Source organism: Cherax quadricarinatus, chromosome 17 (genome assembly GCF_038502225.1).
Source record: "Cherax quadricarinatus isolate ZL_2023a chromosome 17, ASM3850222v1, whole genome shotgun sequence".
Classification (NCBI taxonomy): Eukaryota; Metazoa; Arthropoda; class Malacostraca; order Decapoda; family Parastacidae; genus Cherax; species Cherax quadricarinatus.
In genome coordinates, this window is record NC_091308.1 from 49,710,224 (window position 1) to 49,732,509 (window position 22,286).

The following is a 22,286-nucleotide window of genomic DNA, read 5'->3' on the forward strand; positions in this document are numbered from 1 at the left end:
ACTGAGCACAACAGTATACTGAGCTAGTTCTGAGTGTGACAGTACTGAGCACAACAGTATACTGAGCTAGTTCTGAGTGTGACAGTACTGAGCACAACAGTATACTGAGCTAGTTCTGAGTGTGACAGTACTGAGCACAACAGTATACTGAGCTAGTTCTGAGTGTGACAATAGTGAGTGCATGTCATGAAGGCACTCATCAATACATGGAGTTTTGCACAACCATACATGCCAGAGCACATGCATCAGTCACTGGCACAACCACACATGCCAGAGCACATGCATCAGTCACTGGCACAACCACACATGCCAGAGCACATGCATCAGTCACTGGATTCATTACAATTCTTCAACTTTCATTACTGAGTCATAAACTATTATGGTGTACAAAGAGTAAACATTGCATTAAATGTCTCGGCCACCATGTGTTTGGCTGTTTTGTTTTTAGGTTTCACAACTCCACCACTAATAGCTAGTGGTAATGACTCCTTGACTGCCACTTTTCTTTGCTTCTTTGCTTTGCTCTGTCTGCGAAAGAAGGTGTATGTATGAGAAAGCGTTGGTGCACTTGTTCTCTCACTTAAAGCTGTAACATTGTTTCCTTCCAGGATCCTAGATCCTTCAACATTATTTATGTTTGCTTTGCTATGATGCCGATTATCACTGTAAACCTTGAACTGGTTTGGGTTATATTCATCCATATCAGAGGCATTATCTGTGCAATAATCTGTTGCAGACGGGTCTTCATCACCGTCATCCTGACTAAATGAAGCACAGGATTCTGAACTTACAAGAGGAGCAGAGTACATTCCTAAAGTTAACTTTCGTTCTAGAGTTTCCAGGTCAGTATCTGTATCAGTAGTGGAGGGAACCAAGTCTCTTTCCAACCTCTGATGCAGAGGCTTGGGAGACACTTCAAAGTGAGTGAAAAGTGTGTCACTAAGCAAGGTGATCTCTGGGGTACTTTTCTTACTTTTCAGAAACTCCTGTTTAGTAGTGGCAGTTTTTAAAGGTATGGTTTTTCGAAGTGATTTACTTCTGACTGCAAGCATTCGTTCTCTAGGAGAAGCTGGAGAGTAGTGGTTTGGGATAGTTTCATGATGACTGTGAGTGACTTGGCTTACCACAGGCTCAGAGAATTTGACATGATTACCAGACTTAGTATGTGGTGGTGATCCTTGGTTGCTGCTTCCTGCTGCTGAACTGTTCTTGGAGATAAGATTGCTTTTAGGATAATTTTTTTCTTTTCCATTAACTTTCTTAACAGTTGTAGGAGTATAGGTATTTTTCGAAATGGAGACTGGCATGGCACTATTGTTGCTTCTAACAACAGCAGGATATTTATATCCAGAGGAATTATGCACTCTAAGATCTTCTGAAGCTTCTACCACTGGTTTACTCTCTTTGTCAACACTGCTGGCAAGAGATGAGCCTCCTCCTGCCTTAGGTAACATCACTTGTGTTTTATCACTTTTGACCTCTGTAGAAGACTTATTATTTGACATCTGAGAAATACTGACATTCTCGCTTTTTACCATCAATTCTCTCTTTTCAGCAGGAAAATGTAACACAGTATTATCAAAAATCTTTTCACTATCCTTATTTCGTCCAACTTTACTTGAATTATTCTCTGATAATTGAGGTACATTAGTACTAGGCAGCCTCTTCGAGCTTTCCTCGGATACTACTCTATTCCTCGAAGTTGGTGGTACATAGGAATCAGAGGAAACTGCACTACTTACTAAAATATTCTTATTACTTCCCGACTCTAAACTATATTTATTCAATTCTTGGTAAGACCTACTCTCTTTTTCTGGACTATTAGCCCTACTTACAAGACTATTTTGTGTAACTGGAATCTCTCTGATATTTGTGGCAGTCTCATTATGTAAAGATGAATTTTTACAAGATCTGTTACGAGTGGCATTAATGCTATTAGGCAAGCGTGGAGAGTTGTGAGGAGTAGGGGATTCAGGCGGGAGTGAAGACCAAGGAAAACCTGAACTTGTCCTACGACCTTGTGGAGAAGATACTGGCAAGGGGTTCAGAGATGAGTAAGTGGGAGATGTCAAGGAGTTTGATGATGTATGAGGGGAACACTGAGGCTCTCCCCCCAGTGCTGGTTTAGATAATAAAGATTTATTTGATTGAGTATAAACAAGAGAGAGGTCTACCACTGTTGATGGAAGATATATAGAAGGTAGAGGAAACACTGACGAGGAGGAACTTAAATGTGGTGATAAAGCTTGAGAGACAGGTAACTGTCGCAGTGAAGATATAGAGCTGGGTGAGGTCCTTTGGGAATACTTGTAAGGAGAGCTTAATGAACACACAGTATGGGGACGTGGAGGGGGTAATGGAGATACACAACTAGCTTTTCCTATTTCTTTGCTACTGCCATCACCATTCTCATCTCCTTGGGAGACATGAGGAGAACAACAGTTGAGACAAGAAGTGTGTGCTGGGTGGGAGTGATGCATCACTGATGGAGATGACACTCGATGACCACCTAACGCTGGCAGAATGTCTGTCATGTGATGGGTTGTACATTCTTCAACTATGGAAGGAATAACAGGACTCAAGCAGCGGAACACTCCAGACATCCCTGATTCTAAGGTGTTTGAGTAAATTCCTGAGATACCAGAATCCATTGTGCCAGAATAATCTGGTGAATGAGCACTGGTACAGCCTGTATCTTCACAGCCTTCACAGCTGCTGGGTGAAGTGCGACAACAACCACTATCTTCATTTGTTGGTGATGGTGACATTTTAAACTCATGAATGTGGTGAATAACAATTGGGCTCTCTTTACTTGTCTGTGTGGCAAAGGAAGAGGAAGCAACAGACAGAGGAGGAAGAGATCTAGGTTGTTGCAAAGGTAAAGTTGAAGTCAAGAAATTAGTTGGCAGCAGTCCTTTAGGTTGACGCAAAATTAGCAAGTCAGATTCACTTGCCCATTTCAAATTTCTCTTAAATAATTTCATCTTCCTATTGGGATCAACACTTAAATACGCATCTAAGAAGGAGTAATTAGTGAAAGCTGGAGGGGTGATACACTCTTCACTGAGCTTGTATTTTGAGTAACCTAAGTCTCCTTTCGAATCCCACCTGTTCTCCTGAGTCAAGGAATTCTGGCGCTCCTGTAAGTCTGATACCAGAGTTTGAAGAACAGGCAATTGTTCACGGCTGCCACCCTCAGCTGCTCTCTGCTTCAACATGCTATTTTCATGCTGCAGTCGCATCAGCTTCTCTCTGGAAACATGCACAGGTATTGTAGATGTTAATATCCCTGTGTTCAATGCTTCTCAAGAATGAAAAGGTAAAATAATCTTATAAAATTACTGAAGATAACAGAATGTGAATAGATGTAGTACAGATGATAAGAAAGAAATGATTTTGAATGTTATGAATAAAAAGAAGTTGGATGTCTAGGCTCTAAGCAAAACAATGCTGAAGGGAGTAGGGGAGTTTCAGCAGGAAAAGTTAATGGGATTAAGTCAGGTGTATCTGAGTCAGAGCTAAGGAAGGAGTAGCAGTAGTGCTGAATGATTAGTTACAGAAAAAAAAGGAATATAAATGTATAAATTCAAGGACTATGTGGATTAAAATAAGTCTTAGATACTTTCTTTCGTGCTTAACAATATATTATTACATGTAAACAACAATTTTTTTTTCCGTCACATAAACATGCAAGATTTCAGGTACGTCTTGCTACTTCTACTTACACTTGGGCCACACTACTCATGCATGTACAACCCTCTGGGTTTTCTATTTTATTATTAGTTCTTGTTCTTGTCTATCTCCTCTTATCTCCATGGGGAAGTGGAATAGAATTCTACCTCCATAAGCCATGCGTGTCGTAGGAGGTGACTAAAATGCCAGGAGCAAGGGTAGACTCCTGGATGTGCATGTTTATAGAGGGGCAACAGACATATCAGATCATTATTTAGCTGTAGCTACAGTGAGAGTAAGAGGTAGAAGGGGGACAGAGAGTATGACATCAGTGAATATGTGAGAAGTGAAAGTTAATACAGTAAAGAAAGAGACAGTTAGTGCATGTACTTGTAGTAAATATAGATCTTATTATTTTATTATAACTGTTGGGAGAAAGATGTGCTGGAGAGAGAGAGTATAGGTAATGAAGAGGAGGTCATAGAGGTATGGAGTAGTTTTAAGAGTACAGTTAGTGTGTGCAGCAGAAGTTTGTGGAGTTAGGAGGGTGGATGTGGGAGGGAAGAGGACCGACTGGTGGAACAATGAGGTAAAGGAGGGGTAAGTGAGAAAAAAGTTAGTATATGAGAGGCTTTTACAAGGTAGAAGTGATATACAGAGGGTGGAATACATGGAGAGTAAGAAAGAGATTGAGAGAAGGGTAGGGAATGTGTGGACCAAGTGTTTACACTGAAACATGTAAGTGAACAATATTTAGATGATGGTAAGAATGTTTTCATTGCATTTATGAATTTAGAAAAGGCATATGATAGGGTTGGTAGGCAAATGTTTCAAGTACATGGAACAGATGGTAGGTTTGTGACAGCAGTTAAGAGTTTTTACGAGGACAGTGAGGGTTAGGGTATGTAGAAGAGATGTCACCATGGTTGTTTAACAAATTTATAAACAAAGTTGTAAAAGAAATGAATGCTCGGGTGTTAGAGAGAGATGTGGGATTAAGAGATAAAGAATTTAATACACAGTGGGAGTTGTTGCAGTTGCTTTTTGCCAATGACACAATGCTTTTATGAGATTCTGATGAGAAGTTACCAAGGTTGGTGGGGATGTAAAAGGAAATCAAAAGTGAACAGAGGAAAGAGCAGGGCGGTGAGAATAAAAAAAAAATAAATAAATAAAAGAAAAGAAATAGGTATCGAACGACTGGATATCAGATTGGAGGTAGGGGATATGGAGGCAGTGTGTGTGTTCAGATATTTGGGAGTAGACTTGTCAGCAGATGGGTCTATGAAAGATGAGGTGAACCATAAAATTGACAAGGGAGAAAAAAGTGTTTGGTGCATTGAAGCACCTGTGGAAACGAGGAAAATGTATCAGAGTATAGTCATACCAACACTCTTATATGGGTGTGAAGCTTGGGTTGTGAATGTTGTAGCAAGGAGGCTGGAGGCAGTGGCGATGTAATGTCTGAGGGCAATGTGTGGTGTGAATATCTCTAAGTGAATATCTCTGGGCTGAGGTGGTCTGGTCACTTAAGAGAGGTAGAGTAAAATAAGATGACTTGGAGAGTGTAAATCTGTAGTGGAGGGATGGTGGGGTAGGGGTCACCCTCGGAAAGGTGGGAGGCGAAGTGGGAGTAAAGGTTTTGTATGCATATGTAAAAGTTACACAGGAGTGAATGGAGGCAAACAGTTTTCATGACTTGATGTACTGTTAGTGTGTGAGCAAGGTAACATTTATGAAGGAATTCAAGGAAACCAGTTAGCCAGACTTGAGTCCTGGAGGTGGGAAATACAGTGCCAGTACTCTGAAAGAAGGGTGGGAATACTGCAGTTTGGAGGAGCATCTGTGCTGCAGTGTCAGCATGTCTCTGGTAAGACAGTGATGGAGTGAGTGATGGTGAAAGTGTTTCTTTTAATCGGTTCACATTGCCTTATAAGGAGATGGCCAGTGTGTTAAAAAAAAAAATGACATTCTCTGACCTCCTGTAATATGACAGAAGACAAAGAAAATTTTATGAAATTGGATTATGTGGCATCAAGGACACACAAGGTCTATTATGTTGCATCAAGGACACAAGGACAACTATGTAGCATCAGAGACTATTTTGCAACAAGGACAATTATGTTACATCAAGGACAATTATATTGCATCAAGGACATTTACGTTGCATCAAGGACAATTATTTTGCATCAAGGACATTTATGTTGCATCAAGGACATTTATGTTGCATCAAGGACAATTATGTTGCATCACAGACAATTATGCTACATCAAGGACATTTATGTTGCATCAAGGATAATTATGTTGCATCAAGGACAATTATGTTGCATCAAGGACAATTATTCTGCAACAAGGACAATACAGTAAACTAACAAAACCATCCATAAATATGCATTTATTCTTATGTAGTAATGTAGTATGTATGTACACACACATTCTTCAGTTCTAGTCTTACAAACACACATTCTTCAGTATTAAGTTCTAGTCTTACAAACACACATTCTTCAGCATTAAGTTCTAGTCTTACAAACACACATTCTTCAGCATTAAGTTCTAGTCTTACAAACACACATTCTTCAGTATTAGGTTCTAGTCTTACAAACACACATTCTTCAGTATTAGGTTCTAGTCTTACAAACACACATTCTTCAGTATTAGGTTCTAGTCTTACAAACACACATTCTTCAGCATTAAGTTCTAGTCTTACAAACACACATTCTTCAGCATTAAGTTCTAGTCTTACAAACACACATTCTTCAGTATTAAGTTCTAGTCTTACAAACACACATTCTTCAGCATTAAGTTCTAGTCTTACAAACACACATTCTTCAGTATTAAGTTCTAGTCTTACAAACACACATTCTTCAGCATTAAGTTCTAGTCTTACAAACACACATTCTTCAGCATTAAGTTCTAGTCTTACAAACACACATTCTTCAGCCTTAAGTTCTAGTCTTACAAACACACATTCTTCAGCATTAAGTTCTAGTCTTACAAACACACATTCTTCAGCATTAAGTTCTAGTCTTACAAACACACATTCTTCAGCATTAAGTTCTAGTCTTACAAACACACATTCTTCAGCATTAAGTTCTAGTCTTACAAACACACATTCTTCAGCATTAAGTTCTAGTCTTACAAACACACATTCTTCAGCATTAAGTTCTAGTCTTACAAACACACATTCTTCAGCATTAAGTTCTAGTCTTACAAACACACATTCTTCAGTATTAAGTTCTAGTCTTACAAACACACATTCTTCAGTATTAAGTTCTAGTCTCAAAAAACACACATTCTTCAGCATTAAGTTCTAGTCTTACAAACACACATTCTTGAGTATTAAGTTCTAGTCTTACAAACACACATTCTTCAGCATTAAGTTCTAGTCTTACAAACACACATTCTTCAGTATTAAGTTCTAGTCTTACAAACACACATTCTTCAGTTCTAGTCTTACAAACACACATTCTTGAGTATTAAGTTCTAGTCTTACAAACACACATTCTTCAGCATTAAGTTCTAGTCTTACAAACACACATTCTTCAGTATTAAGTTCTAGTCTTACAAACACACATTCTTCAGCATTAAGTTCTAGTCTTACAAACACACATTCTTCAGCATTAAGTTCTAGTCTTACAAACACACATTCTTCAGTATTAAGTTCTAGTCTTACAAACACACATTCTTCAGCATTAAGTTCTAGTCTTACAAACACACATTCTTCAGCATTAAGTTCTAGTCTTACAAACACACATTCTTCAGCATTAAGTTCTAGTCTTACAAACACACATTCTTCAGTATTAAGTTCTAGTCTTACAAACACACATTCTTCAGCATTAAGTTCTAGTCTTACAAACACACATTCTTCAGCATTAAGTTCTAGTCTTACAAACACACATTCTTCAGCATTAAGTTCTAGTCTTACAAACACACATTCTTCAGCATTAAGTTCTAGTCTTACAAATACACATTCTTCAGTATTAGGTTCTAGTCTTACAAACACACATTCTTCAGCATTAGGTTCTAGTCTTACAAATACACATTCTTCAGTATTAGGTTCTAGTCTTACAAATACACATTCTTCAGTATTAGGTTCTAGTCTTACAAACATTCTTGAGCATTAGGTTCTAGAAGATCTGGTAAGTTGTGAATCTGTACCTACTGCTAATTCAGTACCTAAAACATTAATAATTGTGTGAACTTTGTTTCAAAGAGTTCATCTCTTGAAATATCATTAATCAAAGTAACAATGATGTTCTGAAGAGAGATTTGCTCATGGCATAAGTAAGTTTATTCCGGTATACATAAATACATTTACACAGATTATCATACATAGCAGCATATGTGTAGGAAACAAAGGATAATCCCAAAAAGTCAGGCAAAGTGACTAATTTCCATTAAGGTCCTTTACATATCAAGTATACTTTTAAAGAAATTCTTTAGTTTGTCTTAAATTATGGGGTTGTGCTCCAAGCCAATATAAATATGCACAGTGTAAATAACCAAAGCTTTTCACAGGACCTTTAGTAGACATTAAGCCTTTCAGTGGTCATCACACAAAACTACCTTGTTGAGGCCAAGGTCCCTGACGTGGTTCTATGCCACAAGCTCAGCTCACTCAGATAAGCTGTGAACGATAAATTTTGGCAAGGATATGAGGAAATGGGTCTGTATAGTGTGTGCACAGTATAAAAAAATCCTACCCACATGTGGTACTGTGAGGGAAAAGTTCAACAGATAGGAGTAGCGAGCGAGTATATGGTGACGATAGTTTGATTGCCCGTCTGCTTGTTAAGGTAGGGTCAGTCTAGCTCCTGCTATCCCCCCCCTTTCTCCACCTGGAAAGGTGACGTGTGGGGCTCCGACCAAATGGTAATCACTTGACTCACAGCTCCCAGCACAACTGTAAGTAAAAGCCTCTGCTCCTGTTTTTAATGGATATATTGGTTAAAAGCTTCACTTTTAACCAATTCTAGGACGTAGTTCATTCTGCCTTGATTTCCAGGTTTTGCATTTCAATCTTCACCAGTCTTTTAAATGCTTTACTTATCATGGAGAGTGATTTCTTAAGCAGTGTGTAACTTTTGTCTCTTTCTAGCTTGGAATGTTAGCTTGGGTCATCTGGCAACCAAAGAAACAGTGTTGAAGGAGACAAACTTTACATGAATTCTGGGACGTCACCTTTTTATCTACATACCTGAGTGTAGCCAACCCCAGACAACTACCCCTCATCTTTGCAGTGATGAAAGACCTGCTTTCCTATCATCTTGATGGATTATTCAAGGCTAGAGACTCTGTGATGAACTAGTCGTTGAGTTGTCACTCAACAGCTGTGACCGCCCCCATCATCAGTAACGGCTACAATTTCTACAATACACGGTGTCAACATCAGCCAGACACCCCAGTCTAACTGTACATATTAGCGTTGAATTCAGATATTTTTATATTTTATTTTTCATTTTTCTTTCAAGTAGGATAAAAGTTCATATTTAAATACAGTGGACCCTCGAATTTAGTAGTTCCGTTTCTGTATGCAAAACTATTTTTATCTATAAAATGTATTTTTTGTTAATAATTTTGTGTGTCTGGAATGGTTTAATTGGATTTACATTAATTCCTATGGGAAATATAAACAAGAAATACATTTTATAGATAATAAAAATAGTTTTGCATACAGAAATGGCACTACTAAATTCGAGGGTCCACTGTATTTTATATTTTCAATTATAACAATAAAGTGTTAATATATATGTATGTTATTATTCTTTTTCTATTCATTAATTTTCCTAAGGAGGAGCCAGCCTTGGTAAGACCAACTTTAGATCTTACAGGGCTGAGTAAGCCTTCACAGGTACGTGATAGGAAAAGCAAAACTCTGTTTGGTTTAAATATAGACTTTAAAGTGTTTTCTAGGATTTATTTTTATGGTTTTACTGGATATTTCTTGGTACCATTTGATAAAATGGAAGACATGCTACTGAAATATAGATAATTTTTATTGGTTCCAGGACCAGTAGTACCTTGAAACTGGGTTCAAAGTAATGGAAATATTTGAGTTTTGCCAATATCCCAGAGGAAAGGCGAGGCCCCCATACAACCCCCAGTCTGTTTTACGGGGTTTTGATCGGTCTCATTTAATTATCAAGATTTCATAAACCATGACCAATCATTCCTAGTTACAATTTATTACCCAGTAAATCTTTTGTCTTGAGTGAACGTGAGTTCATAATGGAAGACAAGAGTGGTACAAGAGAGGCTGCAGATGTGATTAATGAACAGAGAAAATGCTATTTTAGTGCTAAAAATGCCTACACTGTTATTTTGCACAATACTTTTAAATTATTTTTAGAATTTTGCATAAAACTGGACAAATTGATTTCCATGCACTTCATAAGGAATTTGCAATAGTTGAAAAGATGGTTTCTTGTGCTCAGTTGATAGAATGGAAGCAATACTTGCAAAATGACTTAGAATTTGGGCTAATGGAGCAATGGAAATGACTTAAAATAGGACTCAAAGTCGGCAAAATCACCAGTGCACAAGTTGTGCCCAGACCGCTTTGTGGCTGCATAATTCTAAATGTTTTCCATCAAATTTTGTACTTTTGGTGTCATTACCTTCAGAAAAAGATTCTCTGACATTTCAGAAGAATTATTTCTTTTAAAAGCGAACACTGGAAGCAATATTAATTTTGGGTAGCAGTAAGGAACGAAGGAAGGAAGGTAGCCAAGTAGGAAGGAAGGTAGCCAGGGAGAAAGGTAGCCAGGGAGGAAGGTACCCAGCCAGGGAGGAAGGTAGCCAAGAAGGAAGGAAGGTAGCCAAGAAGGAAGGAAGGTAGCCAAGAAGGAAGGAAGGTAGCCAAGAAGGAAGGAAGGTAGCCAGGAAGGAAGGTAGCCAGGAAGGAAGGAAGCCAGGAAGAAAGGAAGGAAGGTAGCCAGGAAGAAAGGAAGGAAGGTAGCCAGAAAGGAAGGAAGGAAGGTAGCCAGGAAGGAAGGTAGCCAGGAAGAAAGGAAGGAAGGTAGCCAGGAAGAAAGGAAGGTAGCCAGGAAGAAAGGAAGGAAGGTAGCCAGGAAGAAAGGAAGGAAGGTAGCCAGGAAGAAAGGAAGGAAGGTAGCCAGGAAGAAAGGAAGGAAGGTAGCCAGGAAGAAAGAAAGGAAGGTAGCCAGGAAGAAAGGAAGGAAGGTAGCCAGGAAGAAAGGAAGGAAGGTAGCCAGGAAGAAAGAAAGGAAGGTAGCCAGGAAGAAAGGAAGGAAGGTAGCCAGGAAGGAAGGTAGCCAGGAAGGAAGGTAGCCAGGAAGGAAGGAAGGAAGGTAGCCAGGAAGGAAGGAAGGTAGCCAGGAAGGAAGGAAGGAAGGTAGCCAGGAAGGAAGGAAGGAAGGAAGGTAGCCAGGAAGGAAGGTAGCCAGGAAGGAAGGAAGGAAGGCAGGGAGGAAGGAAGGTAGCCAGGGAGGAAGGAAGGTAGGCAGGGAGGAAGGAAGGTAGGCAGGGAGGAAGGAAGGTAGGCAGGGAGGAAGGAAGGTAGCCAAGGAGGAAGGAAGGTAGCCAGGGAGGAAGTAAGGTAGCCAGGGAGGAAGGAAGGTAGCCAGGGAGGAAGGAAGGTAGCCAGGGAGGAAGGAAGGTAGCCAGGGAGGAAGGAAGGTAGCCAGGGAGGAAGGAAGGTAGCCAGGGAGGAAGGAAGGTAGCCAGGGAGGAAGGAAGGTAGCCAGGGAGGAAGGAAGGTAGGCAGGGAGGAAGGAAGGTAGGCAGGGAGGAAGGAAGGTAGCCAGGGAGGAAGGAAGGTAGCCAGGGAGGAAGGAAGGTAGCCAGGGAGGAAGGAAGGTAGCCAGGGAGGAAGGAAGGTAGGCAGGGAGGAAGGAAGGTAGCCAGGGAGGAAGGAAGCCAGGAAGGAAGGTAGCCAGGAAGAAAGGAAGGAAGGTAGCCAGAAAGGAAGGAAGGAAGGTAGCCAGGAAGGAAGGTAGCCAGGAAGAAAGGAAGGAAGGTAGCCAGGAAGAAAGGAAGGTAGCCAGGAAGAAAGGAAGGAAGGTAGCCAGGAAGAAAGGAAGGAAGGTAGCCAGGAAGAAAGGAAGGAAGGTAGCCAGGAAGAAAGGAAGGAAGGTAGCCAGGGAGGAAGGAAGGTAGCCAAGAAGGAAGGAAGGTAGCCAAGAAGGAAGGAAGGTAGCCAGGAAGGAAGGTAGCCAGGAAGGAAGGAAGCCAGGAAGAAAGGAAGGAAGGTAGCCAGAAAGGAAGGAAGGAAGGTAGCCAGGAAGAAAGGAAGGTAGCCAGGAAGAAAGGAAGGAAGGTAGCCAGGAAGAAAGGAAGGAAGGTAGCCAGGAAGAAAGGAAGGAAGGTAGCCAGGAAGAAAGGAAGGTAGCCAGGAAGAAAGGAAGGAAGGTAGCCAGGAAGAAAGGAAGGAAGGTAGCCAGGGAGGAAGGAAGGTAGCCAAGAAGGAAGGAAGGTAGCCAAGAAGGAAGGAAGGTAGCCAAGAAGGAAGGAAGGTAGCCAGGAAGGAAGGTAGCCAGGAAGGAAGGAAGCCAGGAAGAAAGGAAGGAAGGTAGCCAGAAAGGAAGGAAGGAAGGTAGCCAGGAAGGAAGGTAGCCAGGAAGAAAGGAAGGAAGGTAGCCAGGAAGAAAGGAAGGTAGCCAGGAAGAAAGGAAGGAAGGTAGCCAGGAAGAAAGGAAGGAAGGTAGCCAGGAAGAAAGGAAGGAAGGTAGCCAGGAAGAAAGGAAGGAAGGTAGCCAGGAAGAAAGGAAGGAAGGTAGCCAGGAAGAAAGGAAGGAAGGTAGCCAGGAAGAAAGAAAGGAAGGTAGCCAGGAAGAAAGGAAGGAAGGTAGCCAGGAAGAAAGAAAGGAAGGTAGCCAGGAAGAAAGGAAGGAAGGTAGCCAGGAAGGAAGGTAGCCAGGAAGGAAGGAAGGAAGGTAGCCAGGAAGGAAGGAAGGAAGGTAGCCAGGAAGGAAGGAAGGAAGGTAGCCAGGAAGGAAGGAAGGAAGGTAGCCAGGAAGGAAGGAAGGAAGATAGCCAGGAAGGAAGGAAGGAAGGTAGCCAGGAAGGAAGGAAGGAAGGTAGCCAGGAAGGAAGGAAGGTAGCCAGGAAGGAAGGAAGGTAGCCAGGAAGGAAGGAAGGAAGGTAGCCAGGAAGGAAGGAAGGAAGGTAGCCAGGAAGGAAGGAAGGAAGGTAGCCAGGAAGGAAGGAAGGTAGCCAGGAAGGAAGGAAGGTAGCCAGGAAGGAAGGAAGGTAGCCAGGAAGGAAGGAAGGAAGGTAGCCAGGAAGGAAGGAAGGAAGGAAGGTAGCCAGGAAGGAAGGAAGGAAGGAAGGTAGCCAGGAAGGAAGGAAGGAAGGAAGGTAGCCAGGAAGAAAGGAAGGAAGGTAGCCAGGAAGAAAGGAAGGAAGGTAGCCAGGAAGAAAGGAAGGAAGGTAGCCAGGAAGAAAGGAAGGAAGGTAGCCAGGAAGGAAGGAAGGTAGCTGGGAAGGAAGGAAGGAAGGAAGGTAGCTGGGAAGGAAGGAAGGAAGGTAGCTGGGAAGGAAGGAAGGAAGGAAGGTAGCTGGGAAGGAAGGAAGGAAGGAAGGTAGCTGGGACGGAAGGAAGGTAGCCAGGAAGGAAGGAAGGTAGCTGGGAAGGAAGGAAGGTAGCCAGGAAGGAAGGAAGGTAGCCAGGAAGGAAGGAATGTAGCTGGGAAGGAAGGAAGGAAGGTAGCTGGGAAGGAAGGAAGGAAGGAAGGTAGCTGGGAAGGAAGGAAGGTAGCCAGGAAGGAAGGAAGGTAGCCAGAAAGGAAGGAAGGTAGCCAGAAAGGAAGGAAGGTAGCCAGAAAGGAAGGAAGGTAGCCAGGAAGGAAGGAAGGTAGCCAGGGAGGAAGGAAGGAAGGTAGCCAGGGAGGAAGGAAGGAAGGTAGCCAGGGAGGAAGGAAGGAAGGTAGCAGGGAGGAAGGAAGGAAGGTAGCCAGGGAGGAAGGAAGGAAGGTAGCCAGGGAGGAAGGAAGGTAGCCAGGGAGGAAGGAAGGTAGCCAGGGTGGAAGGAAGGTAGCCAGGAAGGAAGGAAGGAAGGTAGCCAGGAAGGAAGGAAGGTAGCCAGGAAGGAAGGAAGGTAGCCAGGAAGGAAGGAAAGTAGCCAGGGAGGAAGGAAGATAGGCAGGGAGGAAGGAAGGTAGGCAGGGAGGAAGGAAGGTAGGCAGGGAGGAAGGAAGGTAGGCAGGAAGGAAGGAAGGAAGGTAGCCAGGGAGGGAGGAAGGAAGGAAGGAAGGTAGCCAGGGAGGGAGGAAGGAAGGTAGCCAGGGAGGGAGGAAGGAAGGAAGGAAGGTAGCCAGGGAGGGAGGAAGGAAGGAAGGTAGTCAGGGAGGGAGGAAGGAAGGAAGGTAGCCAGGGAGGGAGGAAGGAAGGAAGGTAGCTAGGGAGGGAGGAAGGAAGGAAGGTAGCCAGGGAGGGAGGAAGGAAGGAAGGTAGCCAGGGAGGGAGGAAGGAAGGAAGGTAGCCAGGGAGGGAGGAAGGAAGGAAGGTAGCCAGGGAGGGAGGAAGGAAGGAAGGTAGCCAGGGAGGGAGGAAGGAAGGAAGGTAGCCAGGGAGGAAGGAAGGAAGGAAGGTAGCCAGGGAGGAAGGAAGGAAGGAAGGTAGCCAGGAAGGAAGGAAGGAAGGTAGCCAGGGAGGAAGGAAGGTAGCCAGGGAGGAAGGAAGATAGCCAGGGAGGAAGGAAGATAGCCAGGGAGGAAGGAAGGTAGCCAGGGAGGAAGGAAGGTAGCCAGGGAGGAAGGAAGGTAGCCAGGAAGGAAGGAAGGTAGCCAGGAAGGAAGGAAGGTAGCCAGGAAGGAAGGAAGGTAGCCAGGGAGGAAGGAAGGTAGGCAGGGAGGAAGGAAGGTAGGCAGGGAGGAAGGAAGGTAGGCAGGGAGGAAGGAAGTTAGCCAGGGAGGAAGGACGGTAGACAGGGAGGAAGGACGGTAGGCAGGGAGGAAGGAAGGTAGCCAGGGAGGAAGGAAGATACCCAGGGAGGAAGTAAGATAGCCAGGGAGGAAGGAAGATAGCCAGGGAGGAAGGAAGGTAGCCAGGGAGGAAGGTAGGTAGCCAGGGAGGAAGGAAGGTAGCCAGGGAGGAAGGAAGGTAGCCAGGGAGGAAGGAAGGTAGCCAGGGAGGAAGGAAGGTAGCCAGGGAGGAAGGAAGGTAGCCAGGGAGGAAGGAAGGTAGCCAGGGAGGAAGGAAGGTAGGCAGGGAGGAAGGAAGGTAGCCAGGGAGGAAGGAAGGTAGCCAGGGAGGAAGGAAGGTAGCCAGGGAGGAAGGAAGGTAGCCAGGGAGGAAGGAAGGTAGGCAGGGAGGAAGGAAGGTAGGCAGGGAGGAAGGAAGGTAGCCAAGGAGGAAGGAAGGTAGCCAGGGAGGAAGTAAGGTAGCCAGGGAGGAAGGAAGGTAGCCAGGGAGGAAGGAAGGTAGCCAGGGAGGAAGGAAGGTAGCCAGGGAGGAAGGAAGGTAGCCAGGGAGGAAGGAAGGTAGCCAGGGAGGAAGGAAGGTAGCCAGGGAGGAAGGAAGGTAGCCAGGGAGGAAGGAAGGTAGGCAGGGAGGAAGGAAGGTAGGCAGGGAGGAAGGAAGGTAGCCAGGGAGGAAGGAAGGTAGCCAGGGAGGAAGGAAGGTAGCCAGGGAGGAAGGAAGGTAGCCAGGGAGGAAGGAAGGTAGGCAGGGAGGAAGGAAGGTAGGCAGGGAGGAAGGAAGGTAGCCAAGGAGGAAGGAAGGTAGCCAGGGAGGAAGGAAGGTAGCCAGGGAGGAAGGAAGGTAGCCAGGGAGGAAGGAAGGTAGCCAGGGAGGAAGGAAGGTAGCCAGGGAGGAAGGAAGGTAGGCAGGGAGGAAGGAAGGTAGCCAGGGAGGAAGGAAGGTAGCCAGGGAGGAAGGAAGGTAGCCAGGGAGGAAGGAAGGTCGCCAGGGAGGAAGGAAGGTAGCCAGGGAGGAAGGAAGGTAGCCAAGGAGGAAGGAAGGTAGCCAGGGAGGAAGGAAGGTAGCCAGGGAGGAAGGAAGGTAGCCAGGGAGGAAGGAAGGTAGCCAGGGAGGAAGGAAGGTAGCCAGGGAGGAAGGAAGGTAGCCAGGGAGGAAGGAAGGTAGCCAGGGAGGAAGGAAGGTAGCCAGGGAGGAAGGAAGGTAGCCAGGGAGGAAGGAAGGTAGCCAGGGAGGAAGGAAGGTAGCCAGGGAGGAAGGAAGGTAGCCAGGGAGGAAGGAAGGTAGGTAGTTTAGAGATAATAAAAATTCTTAGCTTAGTTGGTCATGCACCATTATTGGGAAAAAAATAATAAAGATTAACACACAAGAACATTCACAGAAAAGTGACAAAACAATAAAAAGATTTCTAGCAAGAGTAAACCAAAGAAATACTAGCACAGTAAGTCGAAATAACCAGCACCAGTAAACAATCCCAAGGAACTGTTAATGTGGAAACACACACACTTACAATGCTCCCGAGAGTCCTACGTGCACTCCGGTAATGATAAACATTACAATGAAACCTCGAAGATCTAAACCATTTTTTTTTTTTTTTTTTTTATCACACCGGCCGATTCCCACCAAGGCAGGGTGGCCCGAAAAAGAAAAACTTTCACCATCATTCACTCCATCACTGTCTTGCCAGAAGGGTGCTTTACACTACAGTTTTTAAACTGCAACATTAACACCCCTCCTTCAGAGTGCAGGCACTGTACTTCCCATCTCCAGGACTCAAGTCCGGCCTGCCGGTTTCCCTGAATCCCTTCATAAATGTTACTTTGCTCACACTCCAACAGCACGTCAAGTATTAAAAACCATTTGTCTCCATTCACTCCTATCAAACACGCTCACGCATGCCTGCTGGAAGTCCAAGCCCCTCGCACACAAAACCTCCTTTACCCCCTCCCTCCAACCCTTCCTAGGCCGACCCCTACCCCGCCTTCCTTCCACTACAGACTGATACACTCTTGAAGTCATTCTGTTTCGCTCCATTCTCTCTACATGTCCGAACCACCTCAACAACCCTTCCTCAGCCCTCTGGACAACAGTTTTGGTAATCCCGCACCTCCTCCTAACTTCCAAACTACGAATTCTCTGCATTATATTCACACCACACATTGCCCTCAGACATGACATCTCCACTGCCTCCAGCCTTCTCCTCGCTGCAACATTCATCACCCACGCTTCACACCCATATAAGAGCGTTGGTAAAACTATACTCTCATACATTCCCCTCTTTGCCTCCAAGGACAAAGTTCTTTGTCTCCACAGACTCCTAAGTGCACCACTCACTCTTTTTCCCTCATCAATTCTATGATTCACCTCATCTTTCATAGACCCATCCGCTGACACGTCCACTCCCAAATATCTGAATACGTTCACCTCCTCCATACTCTCTCCCTCCAATCTGATATTCAATCTTTCATCACCTAATCTTTTTGTTATCCTCATAACCTTACTCTTTCCTGTATTCACCATGGCCATTTAAAATTCCTCCCACAGTCAACTAATCATTGTGTACACTACATAAATAATCAACATGTAAGACAAAGACACTTATAACGATGTTTCCGTCCAACTTGGACCACCGACTAGTCACCGAAATGTCGTCATAAGTTTCTTATCCTATGTATGAGTTGTGTACTGTTCAAGTCATGTTATCGTGCTTTTTTTTTTGCTTTAATCACTGATATACCTTTGGTGAGTTTTGAGAGTGTTACTACTCTTGAAGTGCAGTCATGGGCCAGGCTCATGCAATAGCTTGTGCAATAACTGTACCTGATTTCATGAGGAACCACTTCCAGTAACTCCACGTCTGAGAGGTCAGAGGGAGGGCGGGAGGCAGTGTCTGGTGAGGTCAGTGTTGACACATGACATTTCAACTCTTCGATGTTCTCCTTAAGTGCATCACGTTCCTTGGTCAGCCGCTGAACACAGTAATGTTGTCAATATTAATTGATGCAGGTGATACAACACTAATTAATGAAAGAAACATATTGGAGTAATGTGTCAACATACATAGCTTGAAGAGTGATTACTATTTGTGATAACCTGCTGGTAGTTACAATAATAACCTGCAGGTAGTTAGTGATAACCTGCTGGTAGTTACAATAATAACCTGCAGGTAGTTAGTGATAACCTGCTGGTAGTTACAATAATAACCTGCAGGTAGTTAGTGATAACCTGCTGGTAGTTACAATAATAACCTGCAGGTAGTTAGTGATAACCTGCTGGTAGTTACAATAATACCCTGCAGGTAGTTAGTGATAACCTGCTGGTTGTTGGTGATAACCTGCTGTTAGTGATAACTTGCTGATAGTTACAATAATAACCTGCAGGTAGTTAGTGATAACCTGCTGTTAGTGATAACTTGCTGATAGTTACAATAATAACCTGCAAGTAGTTAGTGATAACCAGCTGGACAACCTACAAGTAGTTAAAGTAACAACCTGCTGGTAGTTACAGTAACAACCTGCTGGTAGTTACAGTAACAACTACTGGCAGTTACAGTAACAACCTGCTAGTAGTTACAATAACAACCTGCTAGTACAGTAACAACCTGCTAGTAGTTACAATAACAACCTGCTAGTAGTTACAATAACCTGCTAGTACAGTAACAACCTGCTGGTAGTTACAGTAACAACCTGCTGGTAGTTACAGTAACAACCTGCTGGTAGTTACAGTAACAACCTGCTGGTAGTTACAGTAACAACTACTGGCAGTTACAGTAACAACCTGCTGGTAGTTACAGTAACAACCTGCTGGTAGTTACAGTAACAACTACTGGCAGTTACAGTAACAACCTGCTGGCAGTTACAGTAACAACCTGCTGGTAGTTACAGTAACAACCTGCTGGTAGTTACAGTAACAACTACTGGCAGTTACAGTAACAACCTGCTGGTAGTTACAGTAACAACTACTGGCAGTTACAGTAACAACCTGCTGGCAGTTACAGTAACAACCTGCTGGTAGTTACAGTAACAACCTGCTGGTAGTTACAGTAACAACCTGCTGGTATTTACAGTAACAACCTGCTGTAACAACCTGCTAGTTACAGTAACAACCTGCTGGTAGTTACAGTAACAACCTGCTGGTAGTTACAGTAACAACCTGCTGGTAGTTACAGTAACAACTACTGGCAGTTACAGTAACAACCTGCTGGTAGTTACAGTAACAACTACTGGCAGTTACAGTAACAACCTGCTGGTAGTTACAGTAACAACTACTGGCAGTTACAGTAACAACTACTGGCAGTTACAGTAACAACCTGCTGGTAGTTACAGTAACAACTACTGGCAGTTACAGTAACAACCTGCTGGTAGTTACAGTAACAACTACTGGCAGTTACAGTAACAACCTGCTGGTAGTTACAGTAACAACTACTGGCAGTTACAGTAACAACCTGCTGGTAGTTACAGTAACAACTACTGGCAGTTACAGTAACTACCTGCTAGTAGTTACAGCTATGGTCTCAGTGTCTTGCCATTAACATTAAAACTGAAAGTCTCTAGTGGTAGTAATAGATAACTACAGTACCTATTATTCTTGTATTATTTAGCTAGTTATCTATTAGTCTACTACTATTGCTATACTGCAGAGTTAGGTAAGAACATGTGTCACAAATTCAGAATATAGAATGATAAAGTTTTATATATAAGAGTAAGTTTAATTTCGTACATAAACCTAACTTTAATTTCCATTATTTTTTTCTGAAAGTTTCTGAAAATAGCAAAATCTGATTTACACAAATTATAATAACAATTAAGATGTTAAAAATGTAAGTGAAGGAAAGTTATTACTTTAATTTTACATAAAATAATCTTACATCTTTCTCTTGCAGAATGGCCTCCATTTTTTCCATCAGTTTTTTATTCTCAAAAATCTGGCGATCAGTCTTCTTGGCTTCCTCTGCCAACTTCTGGTGTAAGTCAGCAACTTGTTTCTTGTACAAGTCTAACTGAGGACGCCAAGTTCCACTCTTCTTTACTTCCTGAAAATTTTGAACATTACAATCAAGTATATACAGAAAATTATCACGAAATACAGCAAAATACCATATTTCCCATCCTTAAAGATGCAAAATTCACCAAAATATTAAATAAATTCTTAAATAAATGGTTTGCTGCACAGGTGACTTATTTATCATCATAATACAGTGGACCCCCGGTTAACGATATTTTTTCACTCCAGAAGTATGTTCAGGTGCCAGTACTGACCGAATTTGTTCCCATAAGGAATATTGTGAAGTAGATTAGTCCATTTCAGACCCCCCAAACATACACGTACAAACGCACTTACATAAATACACTTACATAATTGGTCGCATTCGGAGGTGATCGTTATGCGGGGGTCCACTGTATAATAAACAATGATATTTAGAGGAGTTATTGGTAAAAATTGTGTAAATCATTATCAGACATCTCCATGGGTGAGAAGAAACCTTCTTATGTAAGACATTTGTGTTGTAAGAGGCAACTAAAATGCTGGAAAGTATGGGGCTGGTAACCTCTTCTATATACATAAATTACTAAATGTGAATAGAAGAAAAACTTTTAGTTTCTTCTTTTTAGGGTCACCTTGACTTGATGGTCAACAGCCTGTATACTTCAGTGACCACTTGATGGATGAAGTGTGTGGCTACACACTACACCCAGTGTTCAATATTCATGCAATAACTGAAGTGTGTGGCTAAACACTACACCCAGTGTTCAATATGCCATAAGAAAAGAGCTAATGGAAAGACATGAGCAGTTACTACGGTGAAGCACTCAGGATGATGTAAGAGTTTTGGTGAGAACTTCAGCTAGAAACACCACTGTTGGGGATGAGTATGGTAGAAAGTCACTTGGTTCACAACAAACCTTTATTATGAGTTCATACAAGTTGACAAGACACTATATTTAGGTAAAGTAAGTGGTGAAGCCAAGAATTAGGTCAAGGTGTCATGTGTTATGGTGATGTGCAAGGGATGCTACATGGGGACACTCAGCAAGTACAGGTGACGCTCACATCACAACACCACTCACTTTAACCCTACGTTAGGTTCTCTCACCTTACTCCATAGATGACCTAATAAAGCCCCCTATTTGTCTCTCTCATAATAATAAAAAGGCTTTAAAATGAGCTGCTGTATGTAAGTAACAGTTCTTAGCTTGGAAATAATGGTAGGAACCCTTAACCAAACCTTGTAAAATCATTTAAAAAAATTTCATCTACAATAAAGTGTCATTCTATTCCAAGTGACTTTTTAGCAAGAAGACCAATGTCTTCTAGTTACCCTGCAAAGATTCACACAAGTTTGTAGTAATAAGTAGTACAGACATCATACTATAATTTTTTTACTGATTTTTTGTAATAAAGAAAGACACAGCAAATTTTCATACATTCCTATAATTTATTCCACATTCTCAGCCTCGATTTCCACTAGATGAATTCATTGTTATCGTGAAAATGATCATATATTTTTGCTTTGCCTATTTCTGACTTACAGCATCATTTGTAGTCCTTTTGGGTTCCACGATTAATGAAAAAATAACACAAGAGGTGGAAATAAATTAAAAACAAATACAATGTTTGCATTGATAAGCCAAAGCTCTCGGCAGTTATCACAATTAAAAAAATCAAATGGCTGCAAGAAAAAAATTCCAAAATATTATTCCTCAAAGCCTTTTTATCCACTGCTCTGAGACTATGGGTCCCACAATTTGCAATAGAGGTGGACCCTTCTAAATCAAACTATTTAAACACAATGCCCTTCTCAAACCTCTAAAGACAAATGCAGAAACCATTCATACATTTCATAGTTCATGCCACAGCCTAAGGATCCAAAACTGTAATGCTGATTGAGAACCGAGATTCTTTCTTGAAAACTAGAACACGCACCTGATCTAATTCCTCCAATCTGATATCTAGTCTTTTATTGCCTAATCTTTTCATTACTATCATCACTTTACTTTTTTTCATATACACTTTTAATTTCCTTCTTTTGCATACCCTCCCAAATTTCTCTACAAGCCTTTGCAACTTCTCTTCAGATTCACCCAAAAGAACTTGTGTCATCAGCAGCAGCAGAGTAACTGTAATAACTTGCACTTCATATTAGAATCATTATACTTCTTCCCAACACCCAAGAACTTTTATTGCAACCTTAAATAACAAAAAAAAGGCACAATACCGTGACTGGAACGATACACAAATAACCTGCACATAGAAGAGAGAAGCTTACGACGACGTTTCGGTCTGACTTGGACCATTTACAAAGTCACACTGGACCATTTACAAAGTCACCGTGTGACTTTGTAAATGGTCCAAGTCGGACCGAAACGTCGTTGTAAGCTTCTCTCTTCTATGTGCGGGTTATTTGTGTATTACAACCTTCAATAAATACATTAAACAACCATGATGATATCACACATCCCTGTCTAAGTCCTAGCTTTACTGGAAAAAGCCCTCTTCTCTCCTACATAGCCTGAGCCTCACTCTCTGCATAAAACTCTTTATTGGATGACTAAGAGGGTGAATAAATTTGGAGTGGAGGGGTAGGGGGTCATCCTAAGTAAGGCTGGGAAGGAAGAAAGGAGTAAAGGAGGTTTTGAGAGCTAGGGTCATACACATCCAAGAGGCTTGTGTGAACATGTTAGAGGACCAACTGCGTGATTTGACATGCAGCTAGAGTGTGAACAAGGTAACATTTA

At 42.6% G+C, this 22,286-nt stretch overlaps 1 protein-coding gene across 2 annotated transcripts in view; it reads right to left on the reverse strand.

Annotated features, from left to right (window-relative positions):
- The window catches only part of LOC128686295 (protein Hook homolog 3), a 753,866-nt gene that overhangs the window by 142,391 nt on the left and 589,189 nt on the right, over positions 1–22,286 (reverse strand). For both annotated transcript variants that reach the window (XM_070085977.1, XM_070085978.1), the window contains exons 9-11: positions 19,418–19,582; positions 17,371–17,519; positions 3,109–3,252 (exon numbers count right to left, since the gene is read on the reverse strand). In XM_070085977.1, coding sequence (XP_069942078.1) covers positions 3,109–3,252; positions 17,371–17,519; positions 19,418–19,582 — 458 coding nt within the window. The remainder of the gene's footprint in view (positions 1–3,108; positions 3,253–17,370; positions 17,520–19,417; positions 19,583–22,286) is intronic.